Genomic DNA, 21,652 nt, shown 5'->3' with positions numbered 1-21,652 from the left:
ATATCTAAACCATTCTGGCCATTACTGAAAGCCATGTACAGCTGTAAATTGTACCTAGTAAACTTAATGACTTTCTTGGATGAAAATAAATAAATAAATAGTGAACGAATAGTTCTGCAAAACAGTGGAGATTTGGCTGAATTATGTCTTATCGGATTTCAAAGTCTCTAGATACCTTTCCGTAGTCCTCAAAAAATCTAAACTAAATTAGGTAATGTTCATTAGGCCAGCTAGGACAAATGTTACTGTAGCAATCCTGTGGTGGTCACCCCTATAGGACAGCATAGCGACAGCACTACAAATCTCCAGTGTCTGTCGGGTTCATAGAGGTATTCTCAGCCTGCTGGTAATGTTCGTCAGTTCCATAATTGGAGGAGGACTACTTGATAAATGAGTCTGTTGTTTGCTTTCAGTTATGTTTTGGGTGTCAATCTTGAGTAGAGCACTTGGGGATGGGTTCTTTCTATGAAAGTATATAATAAGACTAGTTTTGCTTTTCAACAACAGAAAAAAAATGCTTGGGACTGCCTGGGCTAACCTTAGACAAGTGGTACTCAAATGATATCATACAGATATGGCCAAAAGTTTTGCATTACCCTATTGAATTAATACATTTTACTTCATAAAGTCGAATGAAACCTGCTGAATAATGTTACATTAACATATTGAATTATATTCTGCTTTGTAGTTTTCTATAAAGTCAGTACTGACCTAAAGTCAGTACTACTGTGTCTATTTACTCTGTGCTCTCAATCTTTACTTTTGTACAATTTGAACAGTCTCTATTGTAATGTCATTTTATTTTATATTTTGGAATAAGTAGTAATTAAAAAAGAAAACAAATATTATACTGTACCGTCAACCTTATAGGAAACACACACACATGTGCCTGTGGCCAAAGAACTGCCTTAGACCTTGCCAGCCTGGTCTGGTTCTGCTCAGCTACATTTCTTACAAGAATACTTAGGCATCAATAAAGTCAAAATAACTGCATTTGGCTCCTCACCATTATATCCCTTTGTGAGCTACAACTCACAAAAGCACTGACAACAATGGCCCTTTCCTAATTTAATTGTGGACTAAAGGCTGTACGTACTATGATGCTAAAACTTCTATTCAAAATGCAATTTTAAAAGTAAATACAAAGCACAAAAAAATATATTTTTAAAAGGCTGTCTACAAGATTTTATATAAATATGACAACAATAGTTAGCATATGCCAACTGACTGGCCAGTTCTTGAGGCTAGAAATTAATAAGCAAATTATTTCAGCTTGTTTAATGCCTTTATAAACATAAATTAGTTAAATTGCAGTACTAAAATGTAGGGATAATATTCAACTGTGGATTTTAATATTACATTACTTCACCTTAAAGTAAACCCTACCAGTGCCAGTACAATTAGAAATATAATGTTAAAAGTATTGTAAGAAACACTTAGTTACTGTAGATACAAATAGATGTGGTTAATTAAATCTCATAGTGTCTAATTATTGTAACATTAATATTGTTGTGGGGAAAAATTACAAATATTACACTGAGAGCAAACATTACAATATGCCCTCAATGCAAACTGAGGAAGTCTCACAAGAATAAAAATGATTCATATTTACATTAAATGTATTTCCACAGTAATTAATTACACAGATTGGCATTACAATACAACTACATGTTTAATTACTAAATATATATATATTATCTATATATATATATATATAATATATATATATATATATATATATATATATATATATATATATGTAACACTGCAGGGAGCGGGTTAATATCCACCCTGCCAAAAACACGTGCGAATGCACATTTGTGTGTTTAATTGTTTGATTGGTTTATTAATAATTATCCCCTGCATCTGGCTATCATTGTAAATTAGAGCCAGGCACAGGATATTTAAAGAAAGCAGCCAGTCTGTTCAGGGCTGTTGCTGTATGGAGGGCCTGGTTGATAGTTTTCAGTCGTTAGAAAAAAATACCTGTTTCAAAAACTAACAAAACAAAACACACAAAAAAGGTTTTTAAACAGTACCTTTTTTTTTTTTCTAATGGCTGAAAGTACCATCAACAGGGCCCTCCACACAGCAGCAGACCTGAACAGACTGGCTGCTTTCTTTAAATACCCTGCACCTGGCTCTAATTTACCATGATAGCCAGGTGCAGGGGATAATTACTAATAAACCAATCAAACAATTAAACACACAAATGTGCATTTGCACATTTTTTTGGCATGGAGGATAGTAACCCCCTCCCTGCAGTGTTACTATATATATATATATATATATATATATATATATATATATATATATATATATATATATATATATGCATTTACACATGCTGTTTTGTACAGTAGGTGCAATGTAATAAAAATAAAAAAAACACATTGCAAATTTGCACCAAACTTTAATTTTGTTCAAGTACATATATTTAAAAAAACAAACCACATGTATATATTGATGTTTTTATATAAACTATATAGTACTCACAGGCTTACCATCTGTACCAGGTCTTCCAGGATCCCCTGGCTCCCCAGGCTGCCCACACTCTCCCTGTAAAAAAGCAGTTCATCATTAGCATCCAATTAGCTTTAACCAGACCTCTTTCTGCACCCTTCAAGCAGATATTGTTAAAATACAGTGTTCCATATAAAGTTGGCTGCAAGCCTAGCTAGGGTTTAAAATACAAATCATATTGTAATAAGGAACCATGTCAGAAAGTAACAGCATGTTCATGCTAGAATGAATATTCCTAAAATGGCTCATTTGAAGTCAGGGTTATTAAGTCTAAAGACTTTGAAACTTTACTCAAACATTGAAGTATTATTTTAAGAGATATATGCTGAAAATATTAGTATATAACAAGAAAAAAAAATAACTTCTTCCCAAAAAATTTTTTTGTTTGTTTTTTTTTTGATAAGGTTACATTAGGTATCGTCATTGTGTGTATGGATTAACAGAGGAGTTAAGAATATTAAAAAATAACTTACACCCAGTGGATTTGGAAAGTATCGCATGGTCTTGATAAGGTAGCATATGGGTCTAGGTTCTATGGTACCGGTACAGCAGCAAAGGTTAGCTTTTACAGGATAATGATCCAAGTACAACGAACATCATGTTTAGTATGAATGTATGGAATAAATTCCACTACAAGTCCGAGAGGAATAACATCTATTACCGGTATGTGTGATTATGATGAACACATCTGAGGCATAGTGCAGGAGGCAGCAGAGAATTCTAGAACACTTAAAACGAATACAAAATAAGCACAAAACATACTGTAATATCAAATCTCAAAAGGGTAATTTAGCCCTGGTTAAATAAATAAAATTACTGAATTCTACAACAAGATTATAAGTGATTCCAGTAAAAATAACAAATAAAAAAAAATTCCTGGCTGCATTTTATTCGTCAGGCTCAGATTTATTTCCAACATTTTGTGGATGATGTAGCAGGCATTAGTCAAATCTTCATTTAATGACTTGTTTATCCATTCCTAACATGTAGTCATTACAAAATCTAAACATTTTTTTAACTAGAGTAATAGATTACATTCATGTAGATTCTGAACTTAGGTAGACTATATTTTTATGAGAGGACCTCCAGCCTAATCACTTGATACACATCTTTTTACAACGAAAATTGAAAGGTGTCAGGAAAATTAATAATAACACCTTAAAGTGTAAGTAGTGAGTTTCCAAAAAACATATCATTCTGTGTCCCCATGTGTTGCTACAACTGTTTAAATAATGTACCTGTCATTGGTCTTTTTCTTGCAAACATCCTGACAACTTTTTACACTTAGAACTTTAAAGTCTGTTTCAAAGCTCTTTTCAAAATGTCCGCTCTAGTGCACTAGGATTTGAGATCTGTCCTCTAAATCACTGCAGGAAGAGCAATTAAAAAAAAAAAAAAAAAAAACACACATAACAACAAGTGCTCTGGCTTTTCTGTTCCGTACCACATGATGGATCGTTATTGCTGTGTTACCTGTCTGACAATGTGGGCAATAATCCTTACTAGAGTGGATATTTTGAAAAGAGCTTTAAAACAGACTTTAAAGTTATACGTATAAATGTTGTCAGGATGTTAACAATGAAAAGAAATTACAGGTGCGTTATTTAAACAGCAGCACACGGGACATGTAACTGTATATTTTTCTGAACCCTGCTACTTACTCTTTAACTTAGATCAAAGGTGCAACTATCTTGATTAAGGAAGCAGCAAATCGTAAACAGGGCAATAGTTCAAGGAGCAATACAAATCTTTGGGCTACTGTAATTGATGCAGAGTTTACACGGCAAAATCAATTGGGTTCGGAGGAATCCCTCTTTGTGATCCTATGCACTTGAATCTAATTAAACTCCCAACCTGATCCCAACTCATTTACATGCAGAATACTTCGAGAATTGGAGAACGGATTCCTCCAAACAGGAAGATTGAATCTAAGACCCCATTCACATTTGCAATTCAAGGCGGCCCAGGGCCACCTTTTCTCATATGTGAATGCTCCAAAAATGAAAAGGCAGCCCAGGGCCGGCCTAGATTTGAGCCATCGTTTCGTCGCTCAGTACTCCCATACTCCCACGCGTGCGAAAGGTGAATAGAAAGATGAATTCTCTGCTAGCCAAGATGGCAGTGGATCAATATTGAATGGTAATTATTTCTGCATCATACAACTTTAATTATAAAAATATTACATTAAAACAAATCTAGCAGGTTATCATTCAGGTTGTTTCCTTCACATAATGTATGAGATGCAGTGCATTCATAATTAAGCTTCATTGGTCACAATTACCTTTTTCTTCCTGTTATTTAGTAACTAAGCAATAAATATAAGAACTGCTGGATTGTGGATCACAATAATGATCAGTAATCTGTCGATTTGGCTTATTTAGCCACCATTGTTTATTTTGCACACAACGATATACATAGTTGCATAATTGTATGTCTTTACATTAAAATGCCAATCATTTATTTTAGCTGCTTGCTTATACACACAATAGTCAAAATATATATATATATATATATATATATATATATATTATATATATATATATATATATATATATATATATGAGCATCAAAAGAAACTTATCACATATTTGGATACAGTTCACTAGATGTGATCGAAAAATGACAAACTCTGTTTAGAGCAAGTGCAGTGACTTTTTATTGTGCTGATTAACAATTGACATCACTAAGATGCTGCAAAGTGATCTGTCCATCTTGGGCAGGTGTTGTGACTCTTGGTCTCCCAGTTCGTGGCCTCTCATTGACAGAGTGTGTCTGGTTATGCCGTCTTGCCAGGTTTGAAATTGCTGGCTGTAAGCACCCAAGCGAGCCACAGTACACTTCCCTAGTCCAGCCTCCAACATGCCGATTGCACGAAGGCACTGCTGTCATGACAAACATGGCTTTTTTTTCTGTGATTTTCTTTATTGATTTTATTCAAGCTTGCAATTCAAAAGCTGAAATCACTCCATATCAAATGTCCAACTGTCTCACTAATTACACACATATACAAACAGCATACATTAAATATATAGCATACAAGAAACATCTGCTAATAATCAGGCATTACTGTACATCCCAGTAGCTCTTCCGTTCTATGTGCAGGCTCTTTCGATAAAAAGCAAAAAGCAATTTTGGACCTGCTTTGCAGTGACATAAGTGAATGAACAAAGGCGCCTTAAATTGTAAATGTGAACGGGGTTGCAGATCTAAATATGCGCCGGCCCTGGGCCAGTCCAGTAGTGTAAACGGGGTCTAATTGAATTCGAACGAGGTACATGAGCAGCCAGGGGAGGCACTAACTTAAAGTGAGTCTATGGTTTAAATTGTTCTGTAGGAATATGTGATCATTTCTCAAAGACTTCACTGTCAGTGAAGTTGGGGTGTACATATTCAAATTTAAATTTGTACTTTCCATGAACCATTAATTAGTTTTACAATGTTGGATACAAAAGTGACTGATTAAAAATCATGTCAGGGAGGTCAGATCCCTAACAGATAGGTCACTCATGTGAGGGATTGCCCATTTACATCAAAGTATGTGCTACATGTTGCATGGATTTCTAATTTATTTTTTCAGTCCTTGTATTTCACATTGGTATTCTCAAATGGCATTATGTTCTTAACTACAGTTACCAATATTCCCTTTGGAAATAAAGGGCATTGTTCCATCTTTTCAGATTAAGGATGAAAGTTAACCCTGTAATTATTGCAGATATATTGCACTAGTGAAGCCAGATTGATTGTAATCACCATGTTTGCTTTACTTTATGAAGACATAACATGTACTGTTTTTGATTTTTCCTCAATGCATGACCTAGGACTTATTTCAGCAGTCAAAGCAGGTCACCATATTAATAAAAATAAATAAATAATATCACTTGTTTTAGTTTTTGGTGGACAAAATGAAATCTTAATTTCTTACTGCATTAGCTACTGAACTTAATACATGCAAAGATGTGTTGATTGAATTTTTACAAAACAAATACTTCCCTTTTTTGTGTTAACATATCTCTACACATGTTCTGGGAGTTGCAAAATAAACTCATTTACATTTGCTTCAAACATTATACTGTATACCAGACCCAACAGAGAAGAAATGCCCTTTTGATCACATTTACAGGACATCTGAGATTGATCCTTTTCCCTGCCCACCGACTTCCCTGCGCTGATAAATGTTCCTTAGTGATTTTAGACTTCAAGCAGATCACTTTGGGAACATACCTGGATCACTTTGAATTAGTTTTCAATATGAATGGAGAGAGAAGGATGAGCAAGGACACTTGGAAGTTTATATTTGTTCTTTGGGAAGATGATGAAACCAATATTTTAATAAACATGATACAGAGATACAGAGATCAAGGCACATTTGGATTGTGCCGTAAGTATGGCAAACCAAATGATCATTTAGAGATCTCTAAATCAAGTACATATATCTTTAAATGAATTGCAGATATCTTTAAATAATTTGCAGATATTTAATTAAGGTCCCTTTGAGGACCTAAAACAGCTTTAGAGATATCTGCAAATCGTTCAAAGACATCTAAAATTGCCTTACATATACATTTAAATTATTTTTAGAGTCCCTAAATGTGAACAGTGTTACCAGACAAGTTAGCATAATTAATTCATTATTGTTCATTTTTAAGGTATGCCAGAATACCTTGCTACCTATTTAAAGATATCTAGAATTGTCTCCCTATTCATTTTGAGATATCTGGATTTTATGTCAAGGTATTTGTAAACATCTTCCTGTTATTGTATGTTATCTCAACATGAAGCCATTTACTGACAGCTAGCCATTGGGTGTGATAGCTAATTGGTACATTTTATCAACAAGTAACCTTTATTAGGCCCCATTTTGAAGCAAGCACAAAGGGAAAGGGCAATTTGAAATTTGTAAACTGACCTTCAAACCTGGCAGTCCAGGTGGACCTGGAGGGCATGTACACGGAGCTGGAGTTGTCTCAGTATCACCAGGAACATTTAGACACTAGAACAGAAATAAGTGTGTGTGTGTATTTAACAGAGAAATGCATAGCAAATCTTAAAGGATGACATTATTAGCAATAACAAAAAAAGGGTTATAAAAAATAACTGTCTGTGCAATATATGTCATTAAATACATATTTAATAATACAAATGTTATTTTCATCAGATTTCTAAAAGCAATTTACCCCTTTGTATTCCTATTTAAGTTTATTACTAGAATAAAATAGAATACCCTGATTAGGCAGGAATAGGAATAATCTTGCCAAAACTCACCTACTGTAGTCTGTTTATTGAGTTCCAAAATGAAAATACAAGGGACATTTACCTTGTAAATTAGTAGGACCACAAGCGGCAATACATACCTCACCATTCTGAAAACAGATTAAAAAAACATGCTAGTTTCCTATACAATCATTTTAAAAGTAGCTAACAAAGCAATTTGATAAGTCTTACCTGTCATGCATTTTATTCGCTTTATAGTTTTCAGATATGCAATAACATGACATCTAGCACTACTAAGTACAAAGTCAGTTCTCAATTTTCTTCCCTTGCTTTCCAGGGAGACTGCTACTGATATACTTCCTAAGTAATTTTACTCTATTAGTGTCTTCTGGGCAGGGGCTTCATTTGCTATCTCCTGTATCACCATTTACAGTCCCTTGTCGTCTCCCCCCCGGGGAGGGGGGTAGAGGGGGAGGGGTTTCAAAGTTACATTGATATGATGGGATGGCAGTAGTTGCATTTTTTAATCCTTTAATTCACCCTGTCTTTTCCTATACTCAGCAAACCAGACAAATTAAACATATATGTTTAGCTCATTACTTGAATTTTAAACACATAATGTTGAGCTCATTGAATTATTTTTTTTTTTTTTTTTTTTTAACTAAGCTTTGTGTCTTCTGTATAAAAACAGTCTTCCGCTCCAACTAGCATTTACTGTTTGTTGCTTGTACATGCAGCCGTGACGTAAAAACAGACCGCCCACTGACTTTCCCCTGCCGCGCTCGGTGTGAACAGTGGCCTGCGGCGACTGCAGAGCGACGTGCAAGGAGGCGGCATGCGAGCTGCTTCAGGTGTGAACGACCTTTAACCCTAACCCTACCCCTAAATCTAACCCTAATTTTACTTCGGACTGTTACTATTATTTCAACACTGTTTCTTTCGTGCCTTCTAGTGGCTACTACATCCGACTTTCACTGCCTGAACTGAAAGGTAATACACAGTAATATTTTAACCTAGGTTTCAGAAATAAATTCATAATTTCTTTTTCTTAAAATTACATATTAAAGCTTAACTACAAAAACTATTACAGAATTTTCTGTTTGTGTGAGTTAAGTGTACCGTAACAGACAAATTTGCCAAGATGAAAGCGAGATGCTACCCCCCTTTATGTTAGTTTATTTGTGATTACATTGTGTAACAATTTTTTTTGTTTTGTTTTTTGTTTTGTTCCTGGGTAGTAAGTGTTATTTCCTAATTGCTTATGCCTCAAAAGTATAGAAAATGGCTATTATTCCCCACAAACTTTGCTTTTGTGACCAGGACTGTGATATTTCAAAATATCACTATTTCCAATGGGAAAACGGGCAAATGTGTGTCTTTTCGTTCACATAAAGTCAGAAAAAAACAACATATGAATCCAAATTAACATGTATTTATACTAAAGTAATACAAAAATGACTACAAAAGATTTAGAAGTGAGTAGTTTTTCGAGATTTACGATTATACTGTAAATACAGTGCCAGGCATCTTGTTGTATACTAGACCAATTCCTCTTTTTCTCATTCATGATGCTATTTGAGACAGAGAATGCTCAACGTTAACACAACTTTGCACCATTTTCTGAAATGACGCCCCTGCAAAGCATACTAGTCATTAGAGGAAGCAGTTGGCTGGTTACTGACGACAAAGAATGCCCTTTAGGAATGGGGACAATTTCACCCAGGAAATGTAAGCCAACGTAAAAGCATTTTTTGCAAACAGACGTTTCTTTAACCTGCTGTAGTTCTAGATATCATGTTTTAAAATGAAAATACACGTTTGCTAAAACATGTGTTTCTTTCAAAACGGCACCTTTGAGACTTGAATTGAGATGTCTGGCAGGGAAACTTTATGGAACAATTTTGTTAGCTACAATTACCGGTACTTAACAAGTAAAATAATACATAAGCAGATACTAAAGAACAAGTTGCAAATCATATTTGATTGTGAGTACACTGGGTCTTGTTTAAAATACTCTGTTTTAATTTTACTCCAGCACTGTGGTTTGCCATAAATATTTCCACTTATCCCATGATTATACCTTTTAATGTAGACATTGCATCTGTCATGGTTTTTGTCCAAAATACTGTGTTAGGAATGAGTAATTTGTACTTACAATTCCAGGGATTTCACATGCAGTTTCACGATTATTTTGCTCTGGGTCACAGTAGATTCTTAACTTCTGCAGCTCAAACTGGAAACACATTATTACACAATCACTGCAAATAGCAATATTAGGTACTGGGATTTATGAGAGTTTATAAGATAGGGGAAAAGCCCATCTGGACAGAGAGTTAAACAGCAGCATTTAGATCTATTTAGCCCCCCCAATCATCTGTGGCCTTCAAATCAACGTAACAGTAACATGGGAACTACAAATCTGTTTCTCCCCTGGATCGATCCATGGTTTGTGTTAAGACTTCATAAAGAATGTGTTTCCACCATTTTGGATCAAACTGTTCTATGGTATGCATTTGGATGTGAGCGTGTTTTTCAGGCTAGCAGTTAATCCAAAATGGCAACCAATAAAAATCTATACATCTTTGGTTAGGTGTTTCACACCAAATTATGTCTCCTTTTCCACTGTTTAGGGCCTCTTTATCAGAAATGAATAATGTGTCTGTTTGGAAGTGATACACATACAACTCTGGCCAAAAGTTTTGCGTCCCCCTAAAGAATTTAATTATTTTGCTTCATAAAGTTGAATGAAACCTGCCAAATAATGTTACGTTAACATATTGAATTACATACCACTTTGTAGTCTTCCAAAAAATGTGACATTTCAAAATCTAAGATGAAACTACCATTATGGCTTCCGGTAGACTTTTGCGATATCAGTTTTCCATAGTTTATTTTACTAAATGATGTTAAATGAAAGATCTAAATTATGTTCATGTTATTATGTCTCAAACCTACAATTCTAGGTGAGTCTTTTGGCCACAGCTGCACATTAAAAATTATACTTGTCGAAATGTTTGTCTTATATGGACGTCTATGTTTTTTACAATCAGCTTATGAAATCTATTCATAATGAAATTTACCGGTACAGTTTCTTCTTTGCCGAAGTACTTTCCTATTTGTGTTTTCCCACTGATGTAGATACCAAGAACAGGATCCAGTTTCACAATTTCAACCTGCTGGTCATCAACATACAATGTAGCCTCCTCCTGTGTTACAAGAACTCGTAGCTGATGCCAGTTTTCATCAAACAGTTTCTAGTAGAAAAAAAAAATTACATTTTGCAATATGACAGAAAGAAAAATTATTAAAAACACCAATGCTCCTAATAGAGCGCTAGTCATCGTAAAGGGAGATATTTAGATGGATTAATAGATACTATCTATTCCATATGCACAACTTAATAACATAGTATACACAAGCAGGCAAAAACACAGTTGCAATTAGTAAACCCAACGGGTTCCACAGAACTAGAAAGAGGCATTTTTTCTTCTGCCTACCAATTAGCAATTGAAAGTTCACCATTCTCTGTTCAGGTACAAGAATTCTTCAACAACTCCTGAGGTAACACTTTAAAATAAAGTGAATGCTAGCACTTATATATCTTATGCACATCCTCTGAGTTCTGAAGTACAGGAGGCTGTCGCATATCCGACTGTGGCTGGACCAGAGTAAGTAAAAAGTCGGTTAAATGAATCTTGTTTTAAATATCATTACACAGAGCTGTAACAATTACTCTATTTCAGACAATTATTGTTTTGAAATTCAGCTTTTATTAGGGAGCTCCCTTAAATCCCTTGTTTAGAAAGATACAGGGTATTAATGCTTGTGACAGAGTAGAGGTCTTCAGTGTGGATGCATGCATTCACTGCTAAGTGACAGGCAGGAGATCGAAACATAGGTTGAAGTTGATATGCCCCGCAGGCGAACAGGATTTATTTACATATCAACACACTGAACAGCCCACGTGACACCAGCAATGGTAGCACATGGTGCACATACAACACAATGTATGAAAACTTTGGTAGGATCTACAATCTCTGAACTAATCTCTGTTCAATCATAAAGTAACGTTGCTGAAGAGCTTGTTCATGGCGGATAAACGGTTAGGGCAGATATGTGATGAGCGGATACACGACGAATTACTAGAATTCATTTTTAGTTCAGCCCTGTTAATTCATCATGGTTAAAACATTTAGTTCCCCCTTTCCCCTCCATCACTTCCTAATAAATTCACTGTTTATTCTTCACTAATTCATACCCTCTTACTCACCCACCAGGGGATTGTGATAAGTGTTAATTCATGCACGGATGCATGCCTTATACATGTGATCAGTATAACTTGTTACAAAGGAACATGGAATGAATACGGGTAATTAAAACCACATGAATTAATCAGGCTGAATTAAAAAATAAATACATGTAGGTGTTATTCCTATGGTATTCCATGGGAATTCGTTATTAATTTGCGGCCATTATTTTAAAGTGCTACCACTCCTGATGATAAGCACATCATCCAACATGAATCCAATAAGTATTGGCATTAACCTCAGTAGGCCTACAAATTCTACAGAGCTTGACAAGGCAGCCATCGCTTAAGGAAAGAATATTGCAATATGAATAGTGTAGAATACGTGCTGCTACTTCTTTCAGTTAGCATCTGAGTAATTTATTTAATGTCCTATACATTAGGTTGTTAAGCTTTGATGAGATATATGTATAATATACTATATGTTGGTATACTCACTGGATTTTTTCCATGATTTATATACATGACTAGCAGCTGTACATAGTTATATAAGAGCTTTATGTAATTGTGGTTTTTTGGTTTTTTTTTTTTGCTTTCCCACATTTCATGGTCTTGATTTTTTTTTTAAATTAAGCAAAATAAAGTATTTAATTAGAAGCATTGATTTCAATTAATGTATTTTATGTGTATTTTTAGATAATGTAACAATGAGGACTAAAAACATTTTTGCTTGGAAAAACATTACAAGTTTGGCATTATTTTACCAAAGTATGGCACTGGACCATTTAAAGCAGAGTCCTTGCAGACATGACTGTAAATTATGTCATTTGTTGGCTTACAACCTGAAAACTAGTTGGCTTCAAAAGGATAAGACATTTATTTATGTTATTTTATATACTTCTGTTCTCTGTCGAGTAAAAACTTGTTAAATTGGAAATGTATTAAATTGAAAGATTAAATGGCTAGCGGGGAAACACATAAACTTGGACTATTATGACAACACAAGATGCTTAAGTTAGAGAACATATTATTTTTGTACTGCATCAGCATAGCCCAAGCAAAACATTTAGGACCCAGTATAGGATTTACATTTTAATGATATAATCTGTTTATTTTATTACCCAACAAATTTGCTTTCATTTGCTTTCAGCAACTTCGCATTGTTTCTTATATTGTATGTGAGCAGTGGTGCAATATGTAGGAAAAAGGAGGGATGTGATCTTCCAGGCAGTATTGGACACAATGGGACAGTCGCTTGTTTAACGTCACTTTACAATACCTCTCAATTCATTTCATGTCTTTCAAATAAATAACATATACAGTATATCAAATATTCAAAAGTTACTACTTGTTATTCATGCACTGTTACTTGATAAACAAAAACTTTGACCCTATCAATTTTCCATTTCACACAACATCTTTCAATGCAGTGCTTCATATTGCCTTGCCCAGAAGCCCATTACAATACTGTGGGCAGGATTTTCAAAATGTGGTAAATGTTAAGTCCAGTGTTAATGAAGAAATCAGTATGTAGCTTTGATTTTGGCATTTTCAAGCAGTCCTTATGTCTACGTTGTTATTAGATAATAGTCCTAATGTGATTTCCATAATAATGCTAAAATTGTAGTGTTTCGGGGTAAACAAAGGGGAGGCAGACGACCGCAGCAAGATCTCATTCAGATGTTTATTAAGGTCAGGACACCACAACACAGCCCCGAGCTGCTTGCAGGTAGCTCCTAAATAGAGATCCCCCCAAGCTCTATCGGCGCACACACACAAGGGCACAGTTACATACACACTGACCAATCGCTCAGATACTCAGTCCCGCGCAAGCAGCTGACTGGTGGAAATGAACACAAATCACAGAGCAGCAAACACAGACCTCATCTACATACAGCTGCACTGTCCACGTGACACCCCCCAGGCAGCGCGCAAACACAGCCTAGACACAAAACACTCTTTACTCACAGATTCATTCAGGGTGACACAGAGACTGTGGGAATGACAGGACAACACACACTCAGCACTGATCACTACAATGTCTTAACAAGCAGTACTTCTTGCGACTATTTCTTTTGTTTGCGTGGGAATATCAAAAGCAAATTCGTGTCATACTTTAACAGGATTTAATTTGCACTTGGAAAATGAAGGTTTTAATTAACGAAAGAGTACAACTCGCCTTGAAACAGAAATTTAACATTGACGACACAGAGAGAGAGAGAGAGAGAGAGAGTTTACAGGACCAGAGTTAATTTCTTACAGACTGATAATTCAGTATTTGTAGTTATGAATAGCCTTTTCTATACTTGTGGTTGTGAATGATATTTATTCATTTGTTTTAACCATTTGTAACCTTATGGATCATTTGTTGTACTGCTAAAATGATATAACGTTATTTGCACCCAGTGTAATGTTATCTACCATTAGATTATCAATGCAACTGTAGCCTATTTGAATTATGCATATGTACATTATATGACAGCTGACCTCTACTGTAGATTTTATTTAAATTATACAGCTGAAATCTTGGTATAGAAAACGGCATATTAGATATTACAATAAAGTTTCCTTAGGTGATTGTGGATTTGCAATACGTCCTTGGCTTTTAACACCTGTCCACACAAAAACGAAGAACAGGCACAAGCTAAGCCATATAGATCCACTAGGAATGTGATTGAGATCATTGGCATGGATTTAGCCTAAGCCTATTTGTAATGTTGTCAGACTGCCCCCACATGTTATGTTCAATGTACACTTTCACCGTCACACATTTAATGCATGTACAATGTGCTTATAATACTATAAGTGTTCGGTGGCTAATAATGTTGAGTTTGTTTATCGCGGAGGCGAGCAAAGAGTACCAGAGAAAATTAATGATTAGAGGAATTCACCGAACAATTAATTATAAGCAAATTGTGTATTGGGTTAGGGAGTTCTATAGTAATTTTAAAAGCATAACAAATATACTGTAACAGCGGGTGCCACAGCTGCCAGGCAGGGACTTTCCCCGGATCCCTGGGCTGGGGGAATTCCCCCCATAGCTGCCAGGAAGGGAGTTTCCCAACAGCTGCTGGGCAGGGACTTTTCCGGATCCCTGATCTGGGGAGTTTCCCCACAACTGCCGGGCAGGGACTTTCTGGATCCCTGGGCTGGGGATTTTCCCCCCATAGCTGCCAGGCAGGGACTTTCCCGGCTGGTGAAGTGTCCGCTCTGGATTGGCTGAAGCGGGCACTGTCTCCCTCCGGCTCTCCTATAAAAGGGGCTGGGAGCTGGACATCAGGGTTAGCTGGAGAAAAGGGACTGAGACCTGGAAATTGTTTAAACTTGTTATTTTAGTCAGTGTTTTGTGTTGTGCTTCGAGAAGCTCTGTTTTGTCTCCTTGACATCGTTACAATATAATGAAATGTTACATACATGGTATACATGTATAATATAACTAACAACTACAAACACCAATGGCACTTAAAATGTTTATTTATAGCCTACAATCATACATACAAAAGAAAATACATAAATTAGATGTCAAATAAATTCCAACCAATATACATAGATGGCTTATGGCTTTTATTTATTTATTTTGTTTTTAACCAAAAAAAAACACTGCAAAATGCACATTAAAAGAGTTGTAAATAGCACACTGTGGCAAAATATCTGCCCAGATGAGGGCAAATGACTAGTGGGGTTTAATTATTATTTAATTGCCGTCCTATTTTTACCCACATGCCAGATAATTGTAAATCAGCATTTTATGTGAAGTATTCTAAATAAATGTACAATTCTGCATGACAAAATGCACCATATTAAATTAAGTTTACAAATTATACACAAAATAGATATTCCCATTATATTTTATTTCCATTTGGCTGTTGCCCGCTGGTGGGAGAGCTGTCTCCTTGTACGCTAATAGTTTCCATTAGAAGCGAATTATGCATCCATTCACTTTCCTCGTTAACATGCACTTTGATTAACAAGTTCCCCTTATTTAGTCGTTGAGACAGGAAGTGATCTGCGACAATTAAAGTTTTTAAAGACCGTCCATTAACGACCTCATGAACTCAATTTCAAAGCAATAACGGATTGATTTAATTAATACATTTTGTTTGAAAATCACTTGCCACTAAATCTCTTGTTACTATACCACGAGTTTGATAACACTGTTTTTTGAAAATCCTGCCCTCAATGCCTACATCTAGCATTTAACTTAAATTAAATGCACATTTGAACATGGCTTTAATCAGAAATTGAAAGTGAACAACTGGTAAGTATAGCATGCACAACAGGGCTCACAACATGACTGCAAATTTACACTGCAGATCAAATTAGCACCTACAGTAATTCGAAACAGCCTTGACGAATTGGAATTTGGCACAAATTGTATGCAAAAACACAATACTTATTAAATGCCACTGAGTGATAAATGTATTAAACTTGTTTTTCTATACAGTGATGAATTTGGCTATTTAGGCTTAGTAAAGAAAATGATGACTTGATTTTCAAGGGAAATCCAGTAAAAACCACCCTACTGTAAATAATGCAGTACAATGAAAACCACTGAGCAGAAAGGATAACAGAAATTTTATAGATTAATTCCCATGAAAGTTAATACACGGTAGTGCTTGTTTGCGTTAGCCCCAATTCATGAAACTTGGAGTCTCATTCTGCACTGAAGGTAGCTAAAGAAGAATTAGAGAACGTCAGTGAAGATATGTTACCAAGCCAGCACCAACACAGTAATTTTGTCATATATCCGACTGCAATGGGACCAGAGTAAGGGCGGATATGTAAAACGTTGGCTGATTGTTTTAAACCATTATACACAGTTTTAAACCATTATACACAGCTGTAACAAATATTATATTTACAAAACTATAGTTTTGAGATTTGGCTTTTATTAGGGAGCTCTCCTAAATCCCTTGTTTAGAACGATACAGGGTATTAATGCTTGTGACAGGGTAGCAGTCTGCCATGTGGGTGCATGCATTCGCTGCTGTGTGACAGGCAGGCGATTGAGATGGAGGTTGAAGTTCATACGCCCGCAGACAAACAGGATTTATTTACATATTCACACACTGAACAGCTCACGTGACATTACCAGCAGTAACAGCGTACGGAGCACATACGACACAGTGTACGAAAACTTTGGTAGGATCTATAATATCTGAACTAATCTTCTCTGTTCAATAATAAACTAATGTTGCCGAAGAGGTTGATCATGGCAGATAAACGGTTAGGGCAGATATGTGATGGGCGGATACGCAACTGATTTCTATAGAGGGACGACAACAATTGGCTTGCAAACTGGATTAAAAGTCTCATGGATACACAAGGTGGACTAAAGATGGGGATACACAAATATATTTGGGTATCTGCAGTACTGGAGTAAACCCGGCTTCTAGTACAGATTACATTCAGATTTAAAAAAAAGGAAATCACAGTGGCAGCAGCTCAGATTTAGGTCAAAGAAGAGCAATCTATTGAATCCAAGTGCACAAGTAGACATCACAGAGTTAAAGAGGAAAGTTGTGTGCAACTGAAAAGGAATGCAGAGACAGTGGCTGGGAGGTATTGTGTTTGCCAGCAGAGGTGGATTTTTGAGGTTTTCCAACACATATAGTACATAGAACGTTGAGGATTCTGGGTTGGTTGGCTGGGGAGGTGCAGGAAGACCCCCATAAAGTTATCAAAAGCTGCAAATAAAAAGCAACCTAGTGCCGATAAAAGGATCTTTCTTGGCTCGTGGCGATATTATAAGAATAATCAAGGTTAGAAAGATCTTACACACCATTTTTAACTAGCATACAATTCATATGTCTTTACTGCCAATGAATCGCAAATTATTCAAGATACTGGAGCTCAACAACTCAGAGAAAATGTGATAAAAATTTCTTAAGTTTTGTCACACAGGTGTTACATTGGTGTATTATATCAGTTAACTATTGAAATAACTATTGAAGACAGTAAATATAGTCAGATGCTTTAAATTAATGAGTAAAGACAAAAAACATTTCAGTATAAAAAATCTATGTAACAGTGACTCAATGCCCTTACATTCAGAGTCGCATGTATAAAGATTAAGATCACCTTGGTTTGGTATCTTTAAAATGTACAATTTCTAATAGTTACTATGTTGATTTCTTTTAATGTTTTCATTAAGAAGGGAGTTATGTTGAAGTATATGCCTTTATTTACCATGAGGATATAAACAACAACATTAACAAGCATTCGGAAGTGACATCTGATTATTACAATATCAGAGCCTTACAAAGAAATAATAAATGTCAAAAACGACCTTCCTGCCTTTAAAATAAAATACTGTTTATGTCTATAAGCCAGTTTCCAGTGTAATATAGTTTGCCAGCCGGGGTCATTAGAATCGGATTTGTTAACCAGGTGAAGATGTTGTTTGTGCCTATCTGCTAAATCTTATTTCCGTAGCCAGTGGCTTTGATATGATACATCTTTTAAGCTCATTTGGAAACATGTTTAAGTTATCAGGAATTCATTACTTTAGTATGCATACTGTACCATAGATTTGCTTAAATAAAAAAAAAAAAAAAAACAGATGCTTTAGTGAGAGTCTGTGGTCCAATGAAAGTTAACTTATCTGAATATAATGTTTATAAGTGGTACGTCGGTCAGCGAATGTGGTAGTGCTACAACACATGGAAGTAATTTAAGATTTTCAAGTGGTTTTAATTATGAATTTACAGGATTCTTATTTAAAAAAAGAGTTGTTTATGTAATGATATTATAATGTTGTCAGCTGCTATAGGTCTCACTAATACTGTGTGTATATTTATGAAAGTATCTGCAGCCAATTCTTGTTTGTCAGATTTCCATTCCATGAGAGTAGATGTTGAACTTCATGCTGATTTGAACTCGGATCTCACCAAGATAAGCACCAACTAAGACGTAGCTTTGCAGTAAACTAATGTGATCCATCTGCATCTCCATCCATTTGCGTTGTTTTCCATCTGATGATGTAGATATCCTTCTGTCTGGTGTTGATTGCTGAAGTGTAATGCTGGCTCCAGGGATCAGCTCATTTTGCCTGTTGTGCTTGAGATCCCCATCCAGAATCTTTCTGTCTCAGCCACAGCCAGTTGTTGCTCCTTTCTGCTGCTTCAGACAAGTTCTTCACTGTGCGACGCAACCCTTGGCCACTGAACCCGACATCTCTGAGAAAACGGGTTGTAGAGTGTGCCACAAATCCTCAACAACCCACCTCCACTGGATAAACTCCGGACTCTCCATCCTCGCTGTTCCGCTTCAGCAGCTAGTTGAGCATACCGAAGTTTCTTCCTCTCATACGCCTCATCCACAGCATCTTCTCTTGGCACTGTTAACTACCAGATGAACAAGGCGTGCTGATCCAGACCAGAAGACAATGTCTGGTCAAAGGTTAGTGGTAGCAATCTCAGGTAGAAAAATAAGCCGTTGGCCAACATCTGCCAGCATCTTGCAGTCTCTAGCAGCTTCCAGTTGTCCGGAGCGAGGCTTGATTTTAACACCGTTTCTTGGTGGTTGCTCTCCTGGATGGAGGAATATTGTCTTTTGTGTGTAATGCTTTGATGGAACTGGTGGCAACTTATTGGTCAGGTTGCGCTTGTCTTCCAACGCTAAGGCCAAACATCGCAGCACCTGGTCATGGCGCCAAGTAAACAGTCCTTGGCTAAGACCCATCTTACATCCTGTCAAAATGTGCCTTAATGTTGCAGGTAATGAACACAAAGGACAAGAGGGATCTCACCCACCCAGAGGTTTAGGTTCTGTGGTGATGGGAGAACATCATATGCTGATCTGATGAGGAAACTTATCCTGTTCTGTTCAATTGTCCATAGGTCTTACCAGTCGATCTTGCGTTGTTCCACACTCCCATCTCATCCATTTTCCCTGCTTGGCCTGGGAAACGACCTTTACACACCTGATCCTCTCCTGCTTTTACACCTCACTGACTACCAGCTTCCTCCGTTGAGCTGGGGTTGCCTTGTGCCATGTAGGAGGAGCTGAACTGAGACCAAAACCTCCTTTTCCATGCTGAACTTACCCCATAATATCTCCGAAGGGACACCTTAGCATCTTCCACAGCTTTCTTTGCCGTCCATTTTCTTCCAGTTTTCAAAACAGGTGCTGCCTCCGTTATGCATTTGTCACGTGAATCTACTAATGTCATTTCCAGTAGGATTTTGGCGCACTTAAACTCCACGGTTAGAGCAGAGATTGGTAGCCACAGTATTCCTTTACCATAAAGTCCCACTCTGCTGAGGCAGCGTGGAAATCTCAACTATTTCGTGACGTATGAACTGATTAAAGCTTCCAGCTTCTCAACTGTTGTCAAGGAAACCTCATACACAGTCAGTGGCCACAGCAGTCTTGGCAGTAGACGAAACTGAAAGCACCAGAGTTTCAGTTTGCCTGGTAAAGTGCTGCTGTCTATGCTCTTCAACCCTTCCACTGGTTGTTGTCTAACTTCTCCCACACAAACTGTGTCCTTTAGATCCCCATCATACCATCTCCCTAGACTTTTCACTGGCTTCTCGGACACTGTTGGTATTGCCTTGCCATTAATGTAGAACCTTTTATCTACTACTTTACCTTTAATTATAGATATGCTCCTTCATTTAGTGGACTTGAATTGCATTCATGCCCGTTCAATGTTATTGGTTAATTTGCCCAATAACCGATTAGTGCAGGCTACTGTTGTAGTCATTGTTGTCATGTCATCCATGTATGCTCGAATTGGTGGTAGTCGCATTCCAGAAGCAAAGCGCTCTCCTTCCACTATCCATTTTGATGCCCTTATAATTACTTCCATTGCCATGGTAAAAGCCAGTGGGGAAATGGTACATCCTGCCATTATTCCAACTTCTAGGCATTGCCATGTAGTGCTGAATTCCAAAGTTGAAAAACTAAATTGCAAATCTCCAAAGTAGGCTTTCACTAAATTTGTTATTGTCATCGGTACGCTGAAAAAATCAAATGCTGCCCAAAGAAGCTCATGTGACACTGAACCATATGCATTAGCCAAATCCAGGAATGTCACATGGAGCTCCTTCTTCTCCTTTTTTGCTGATTGAATTTGTCCAGATTACACTGATGTGTTCTAAGCATCCTGGGAAATCTGGAATGCCTGCTTTTTGTACTGAAGTGTCAATGAAGCAGTTCTTTAATAGGTAAGTTTAAAGAAAGAAAAGCAAAGGCTGTTCAGAGAGATAACGAGACTTATTTAAAAGTCAGCCAAAGAGTTTTCAGTGCTGTAGGTGGATAATGGGAGAAAGAGGACATTTAGCTTCTAGAAATGTAATAGTTTAACAAAAAGGCTTTGTACACTGTTTGGTAAAATAGTGCTCGCTGAGGCCAGTGCAGTACTCGATAGTTCCAAGATGAATAACAGGCTGTGTTTGTATATCAAAGTCTAGCACTGAAAATCTCAATACAGGGTTTACATTCAGACAAGCTGGAAACGCAACAAATGACTGGAGCTATGTGCAAGAGGTCCAGTTCCCTATCCTTGATCAAACAACTGGAGCCCTGTGCAAGAGGTCCAGTTCCCTGTCCTCGATCTGGCTGAAGTTCAGCCCTGAAAGCATGATGCCTTTAATGCTTTTACTCAGCCTGAACTGCCATCACCCATGTGTGTGTGTGTTCGTAATGATTTAACCTAATAAATAC

The 21,652-nt window shown here is 36.6% G+C and overlaps 1 protein-coding gene across 1 annotated transcript in view; it reads right to left on the bottom strand.

Moving 5' to 3' along the window:
• The window catches only part of LOC121316844 (collagen alpha-1(XXI) chain-like), an 83,325-nt gene that overhangs the window by 42,118 nt on the left and 19,555 nt on the right, over positions 1–21,652 (bottom strand). The window contains exons 6-10 of the mRNA XM_041252114.1: positions 10,815–10,988; positions 9,890–9,967; positions 7,875–7,883; positions 7,430–7,513; positions 2,497–2,559 (exon numbers count right to left, since the gene is read on the bottom strand). Of these exons, the coding sequence (XP_041108048.1) occupies positions 2,497–2,559; positions 7,430–7,513; positions 7,875–7,883; positions 9,890–9,967; positions 10,815–10,988 (408 nt within the window). The remainder of the gene's footprint in view (positions 1–2,496; positions 2,560–7,429; positions 7,514–7,874; positions 7,884–9,889; positions 9,968–10,814; positions 10,989–21,652) is intronic.

This window comes from Polyodon spathula, chromosome 6, assembly GCF_017654505.1.
Source record: "Polyodon spathula isolate WHYD16114869_AA chromosome 6, ASM1765450v1, whole genome shotgun sequence".
Taxonomy (NCBI): Eukaryota; Metazoa; Chordata; class Actinopteri; order Acipenseriformes; family Polyodontidae; genus Polyodon; species Polyodon spathula.
This window is presented reverse-complemented; position numbering and strand designations above follow the sequence as displayed.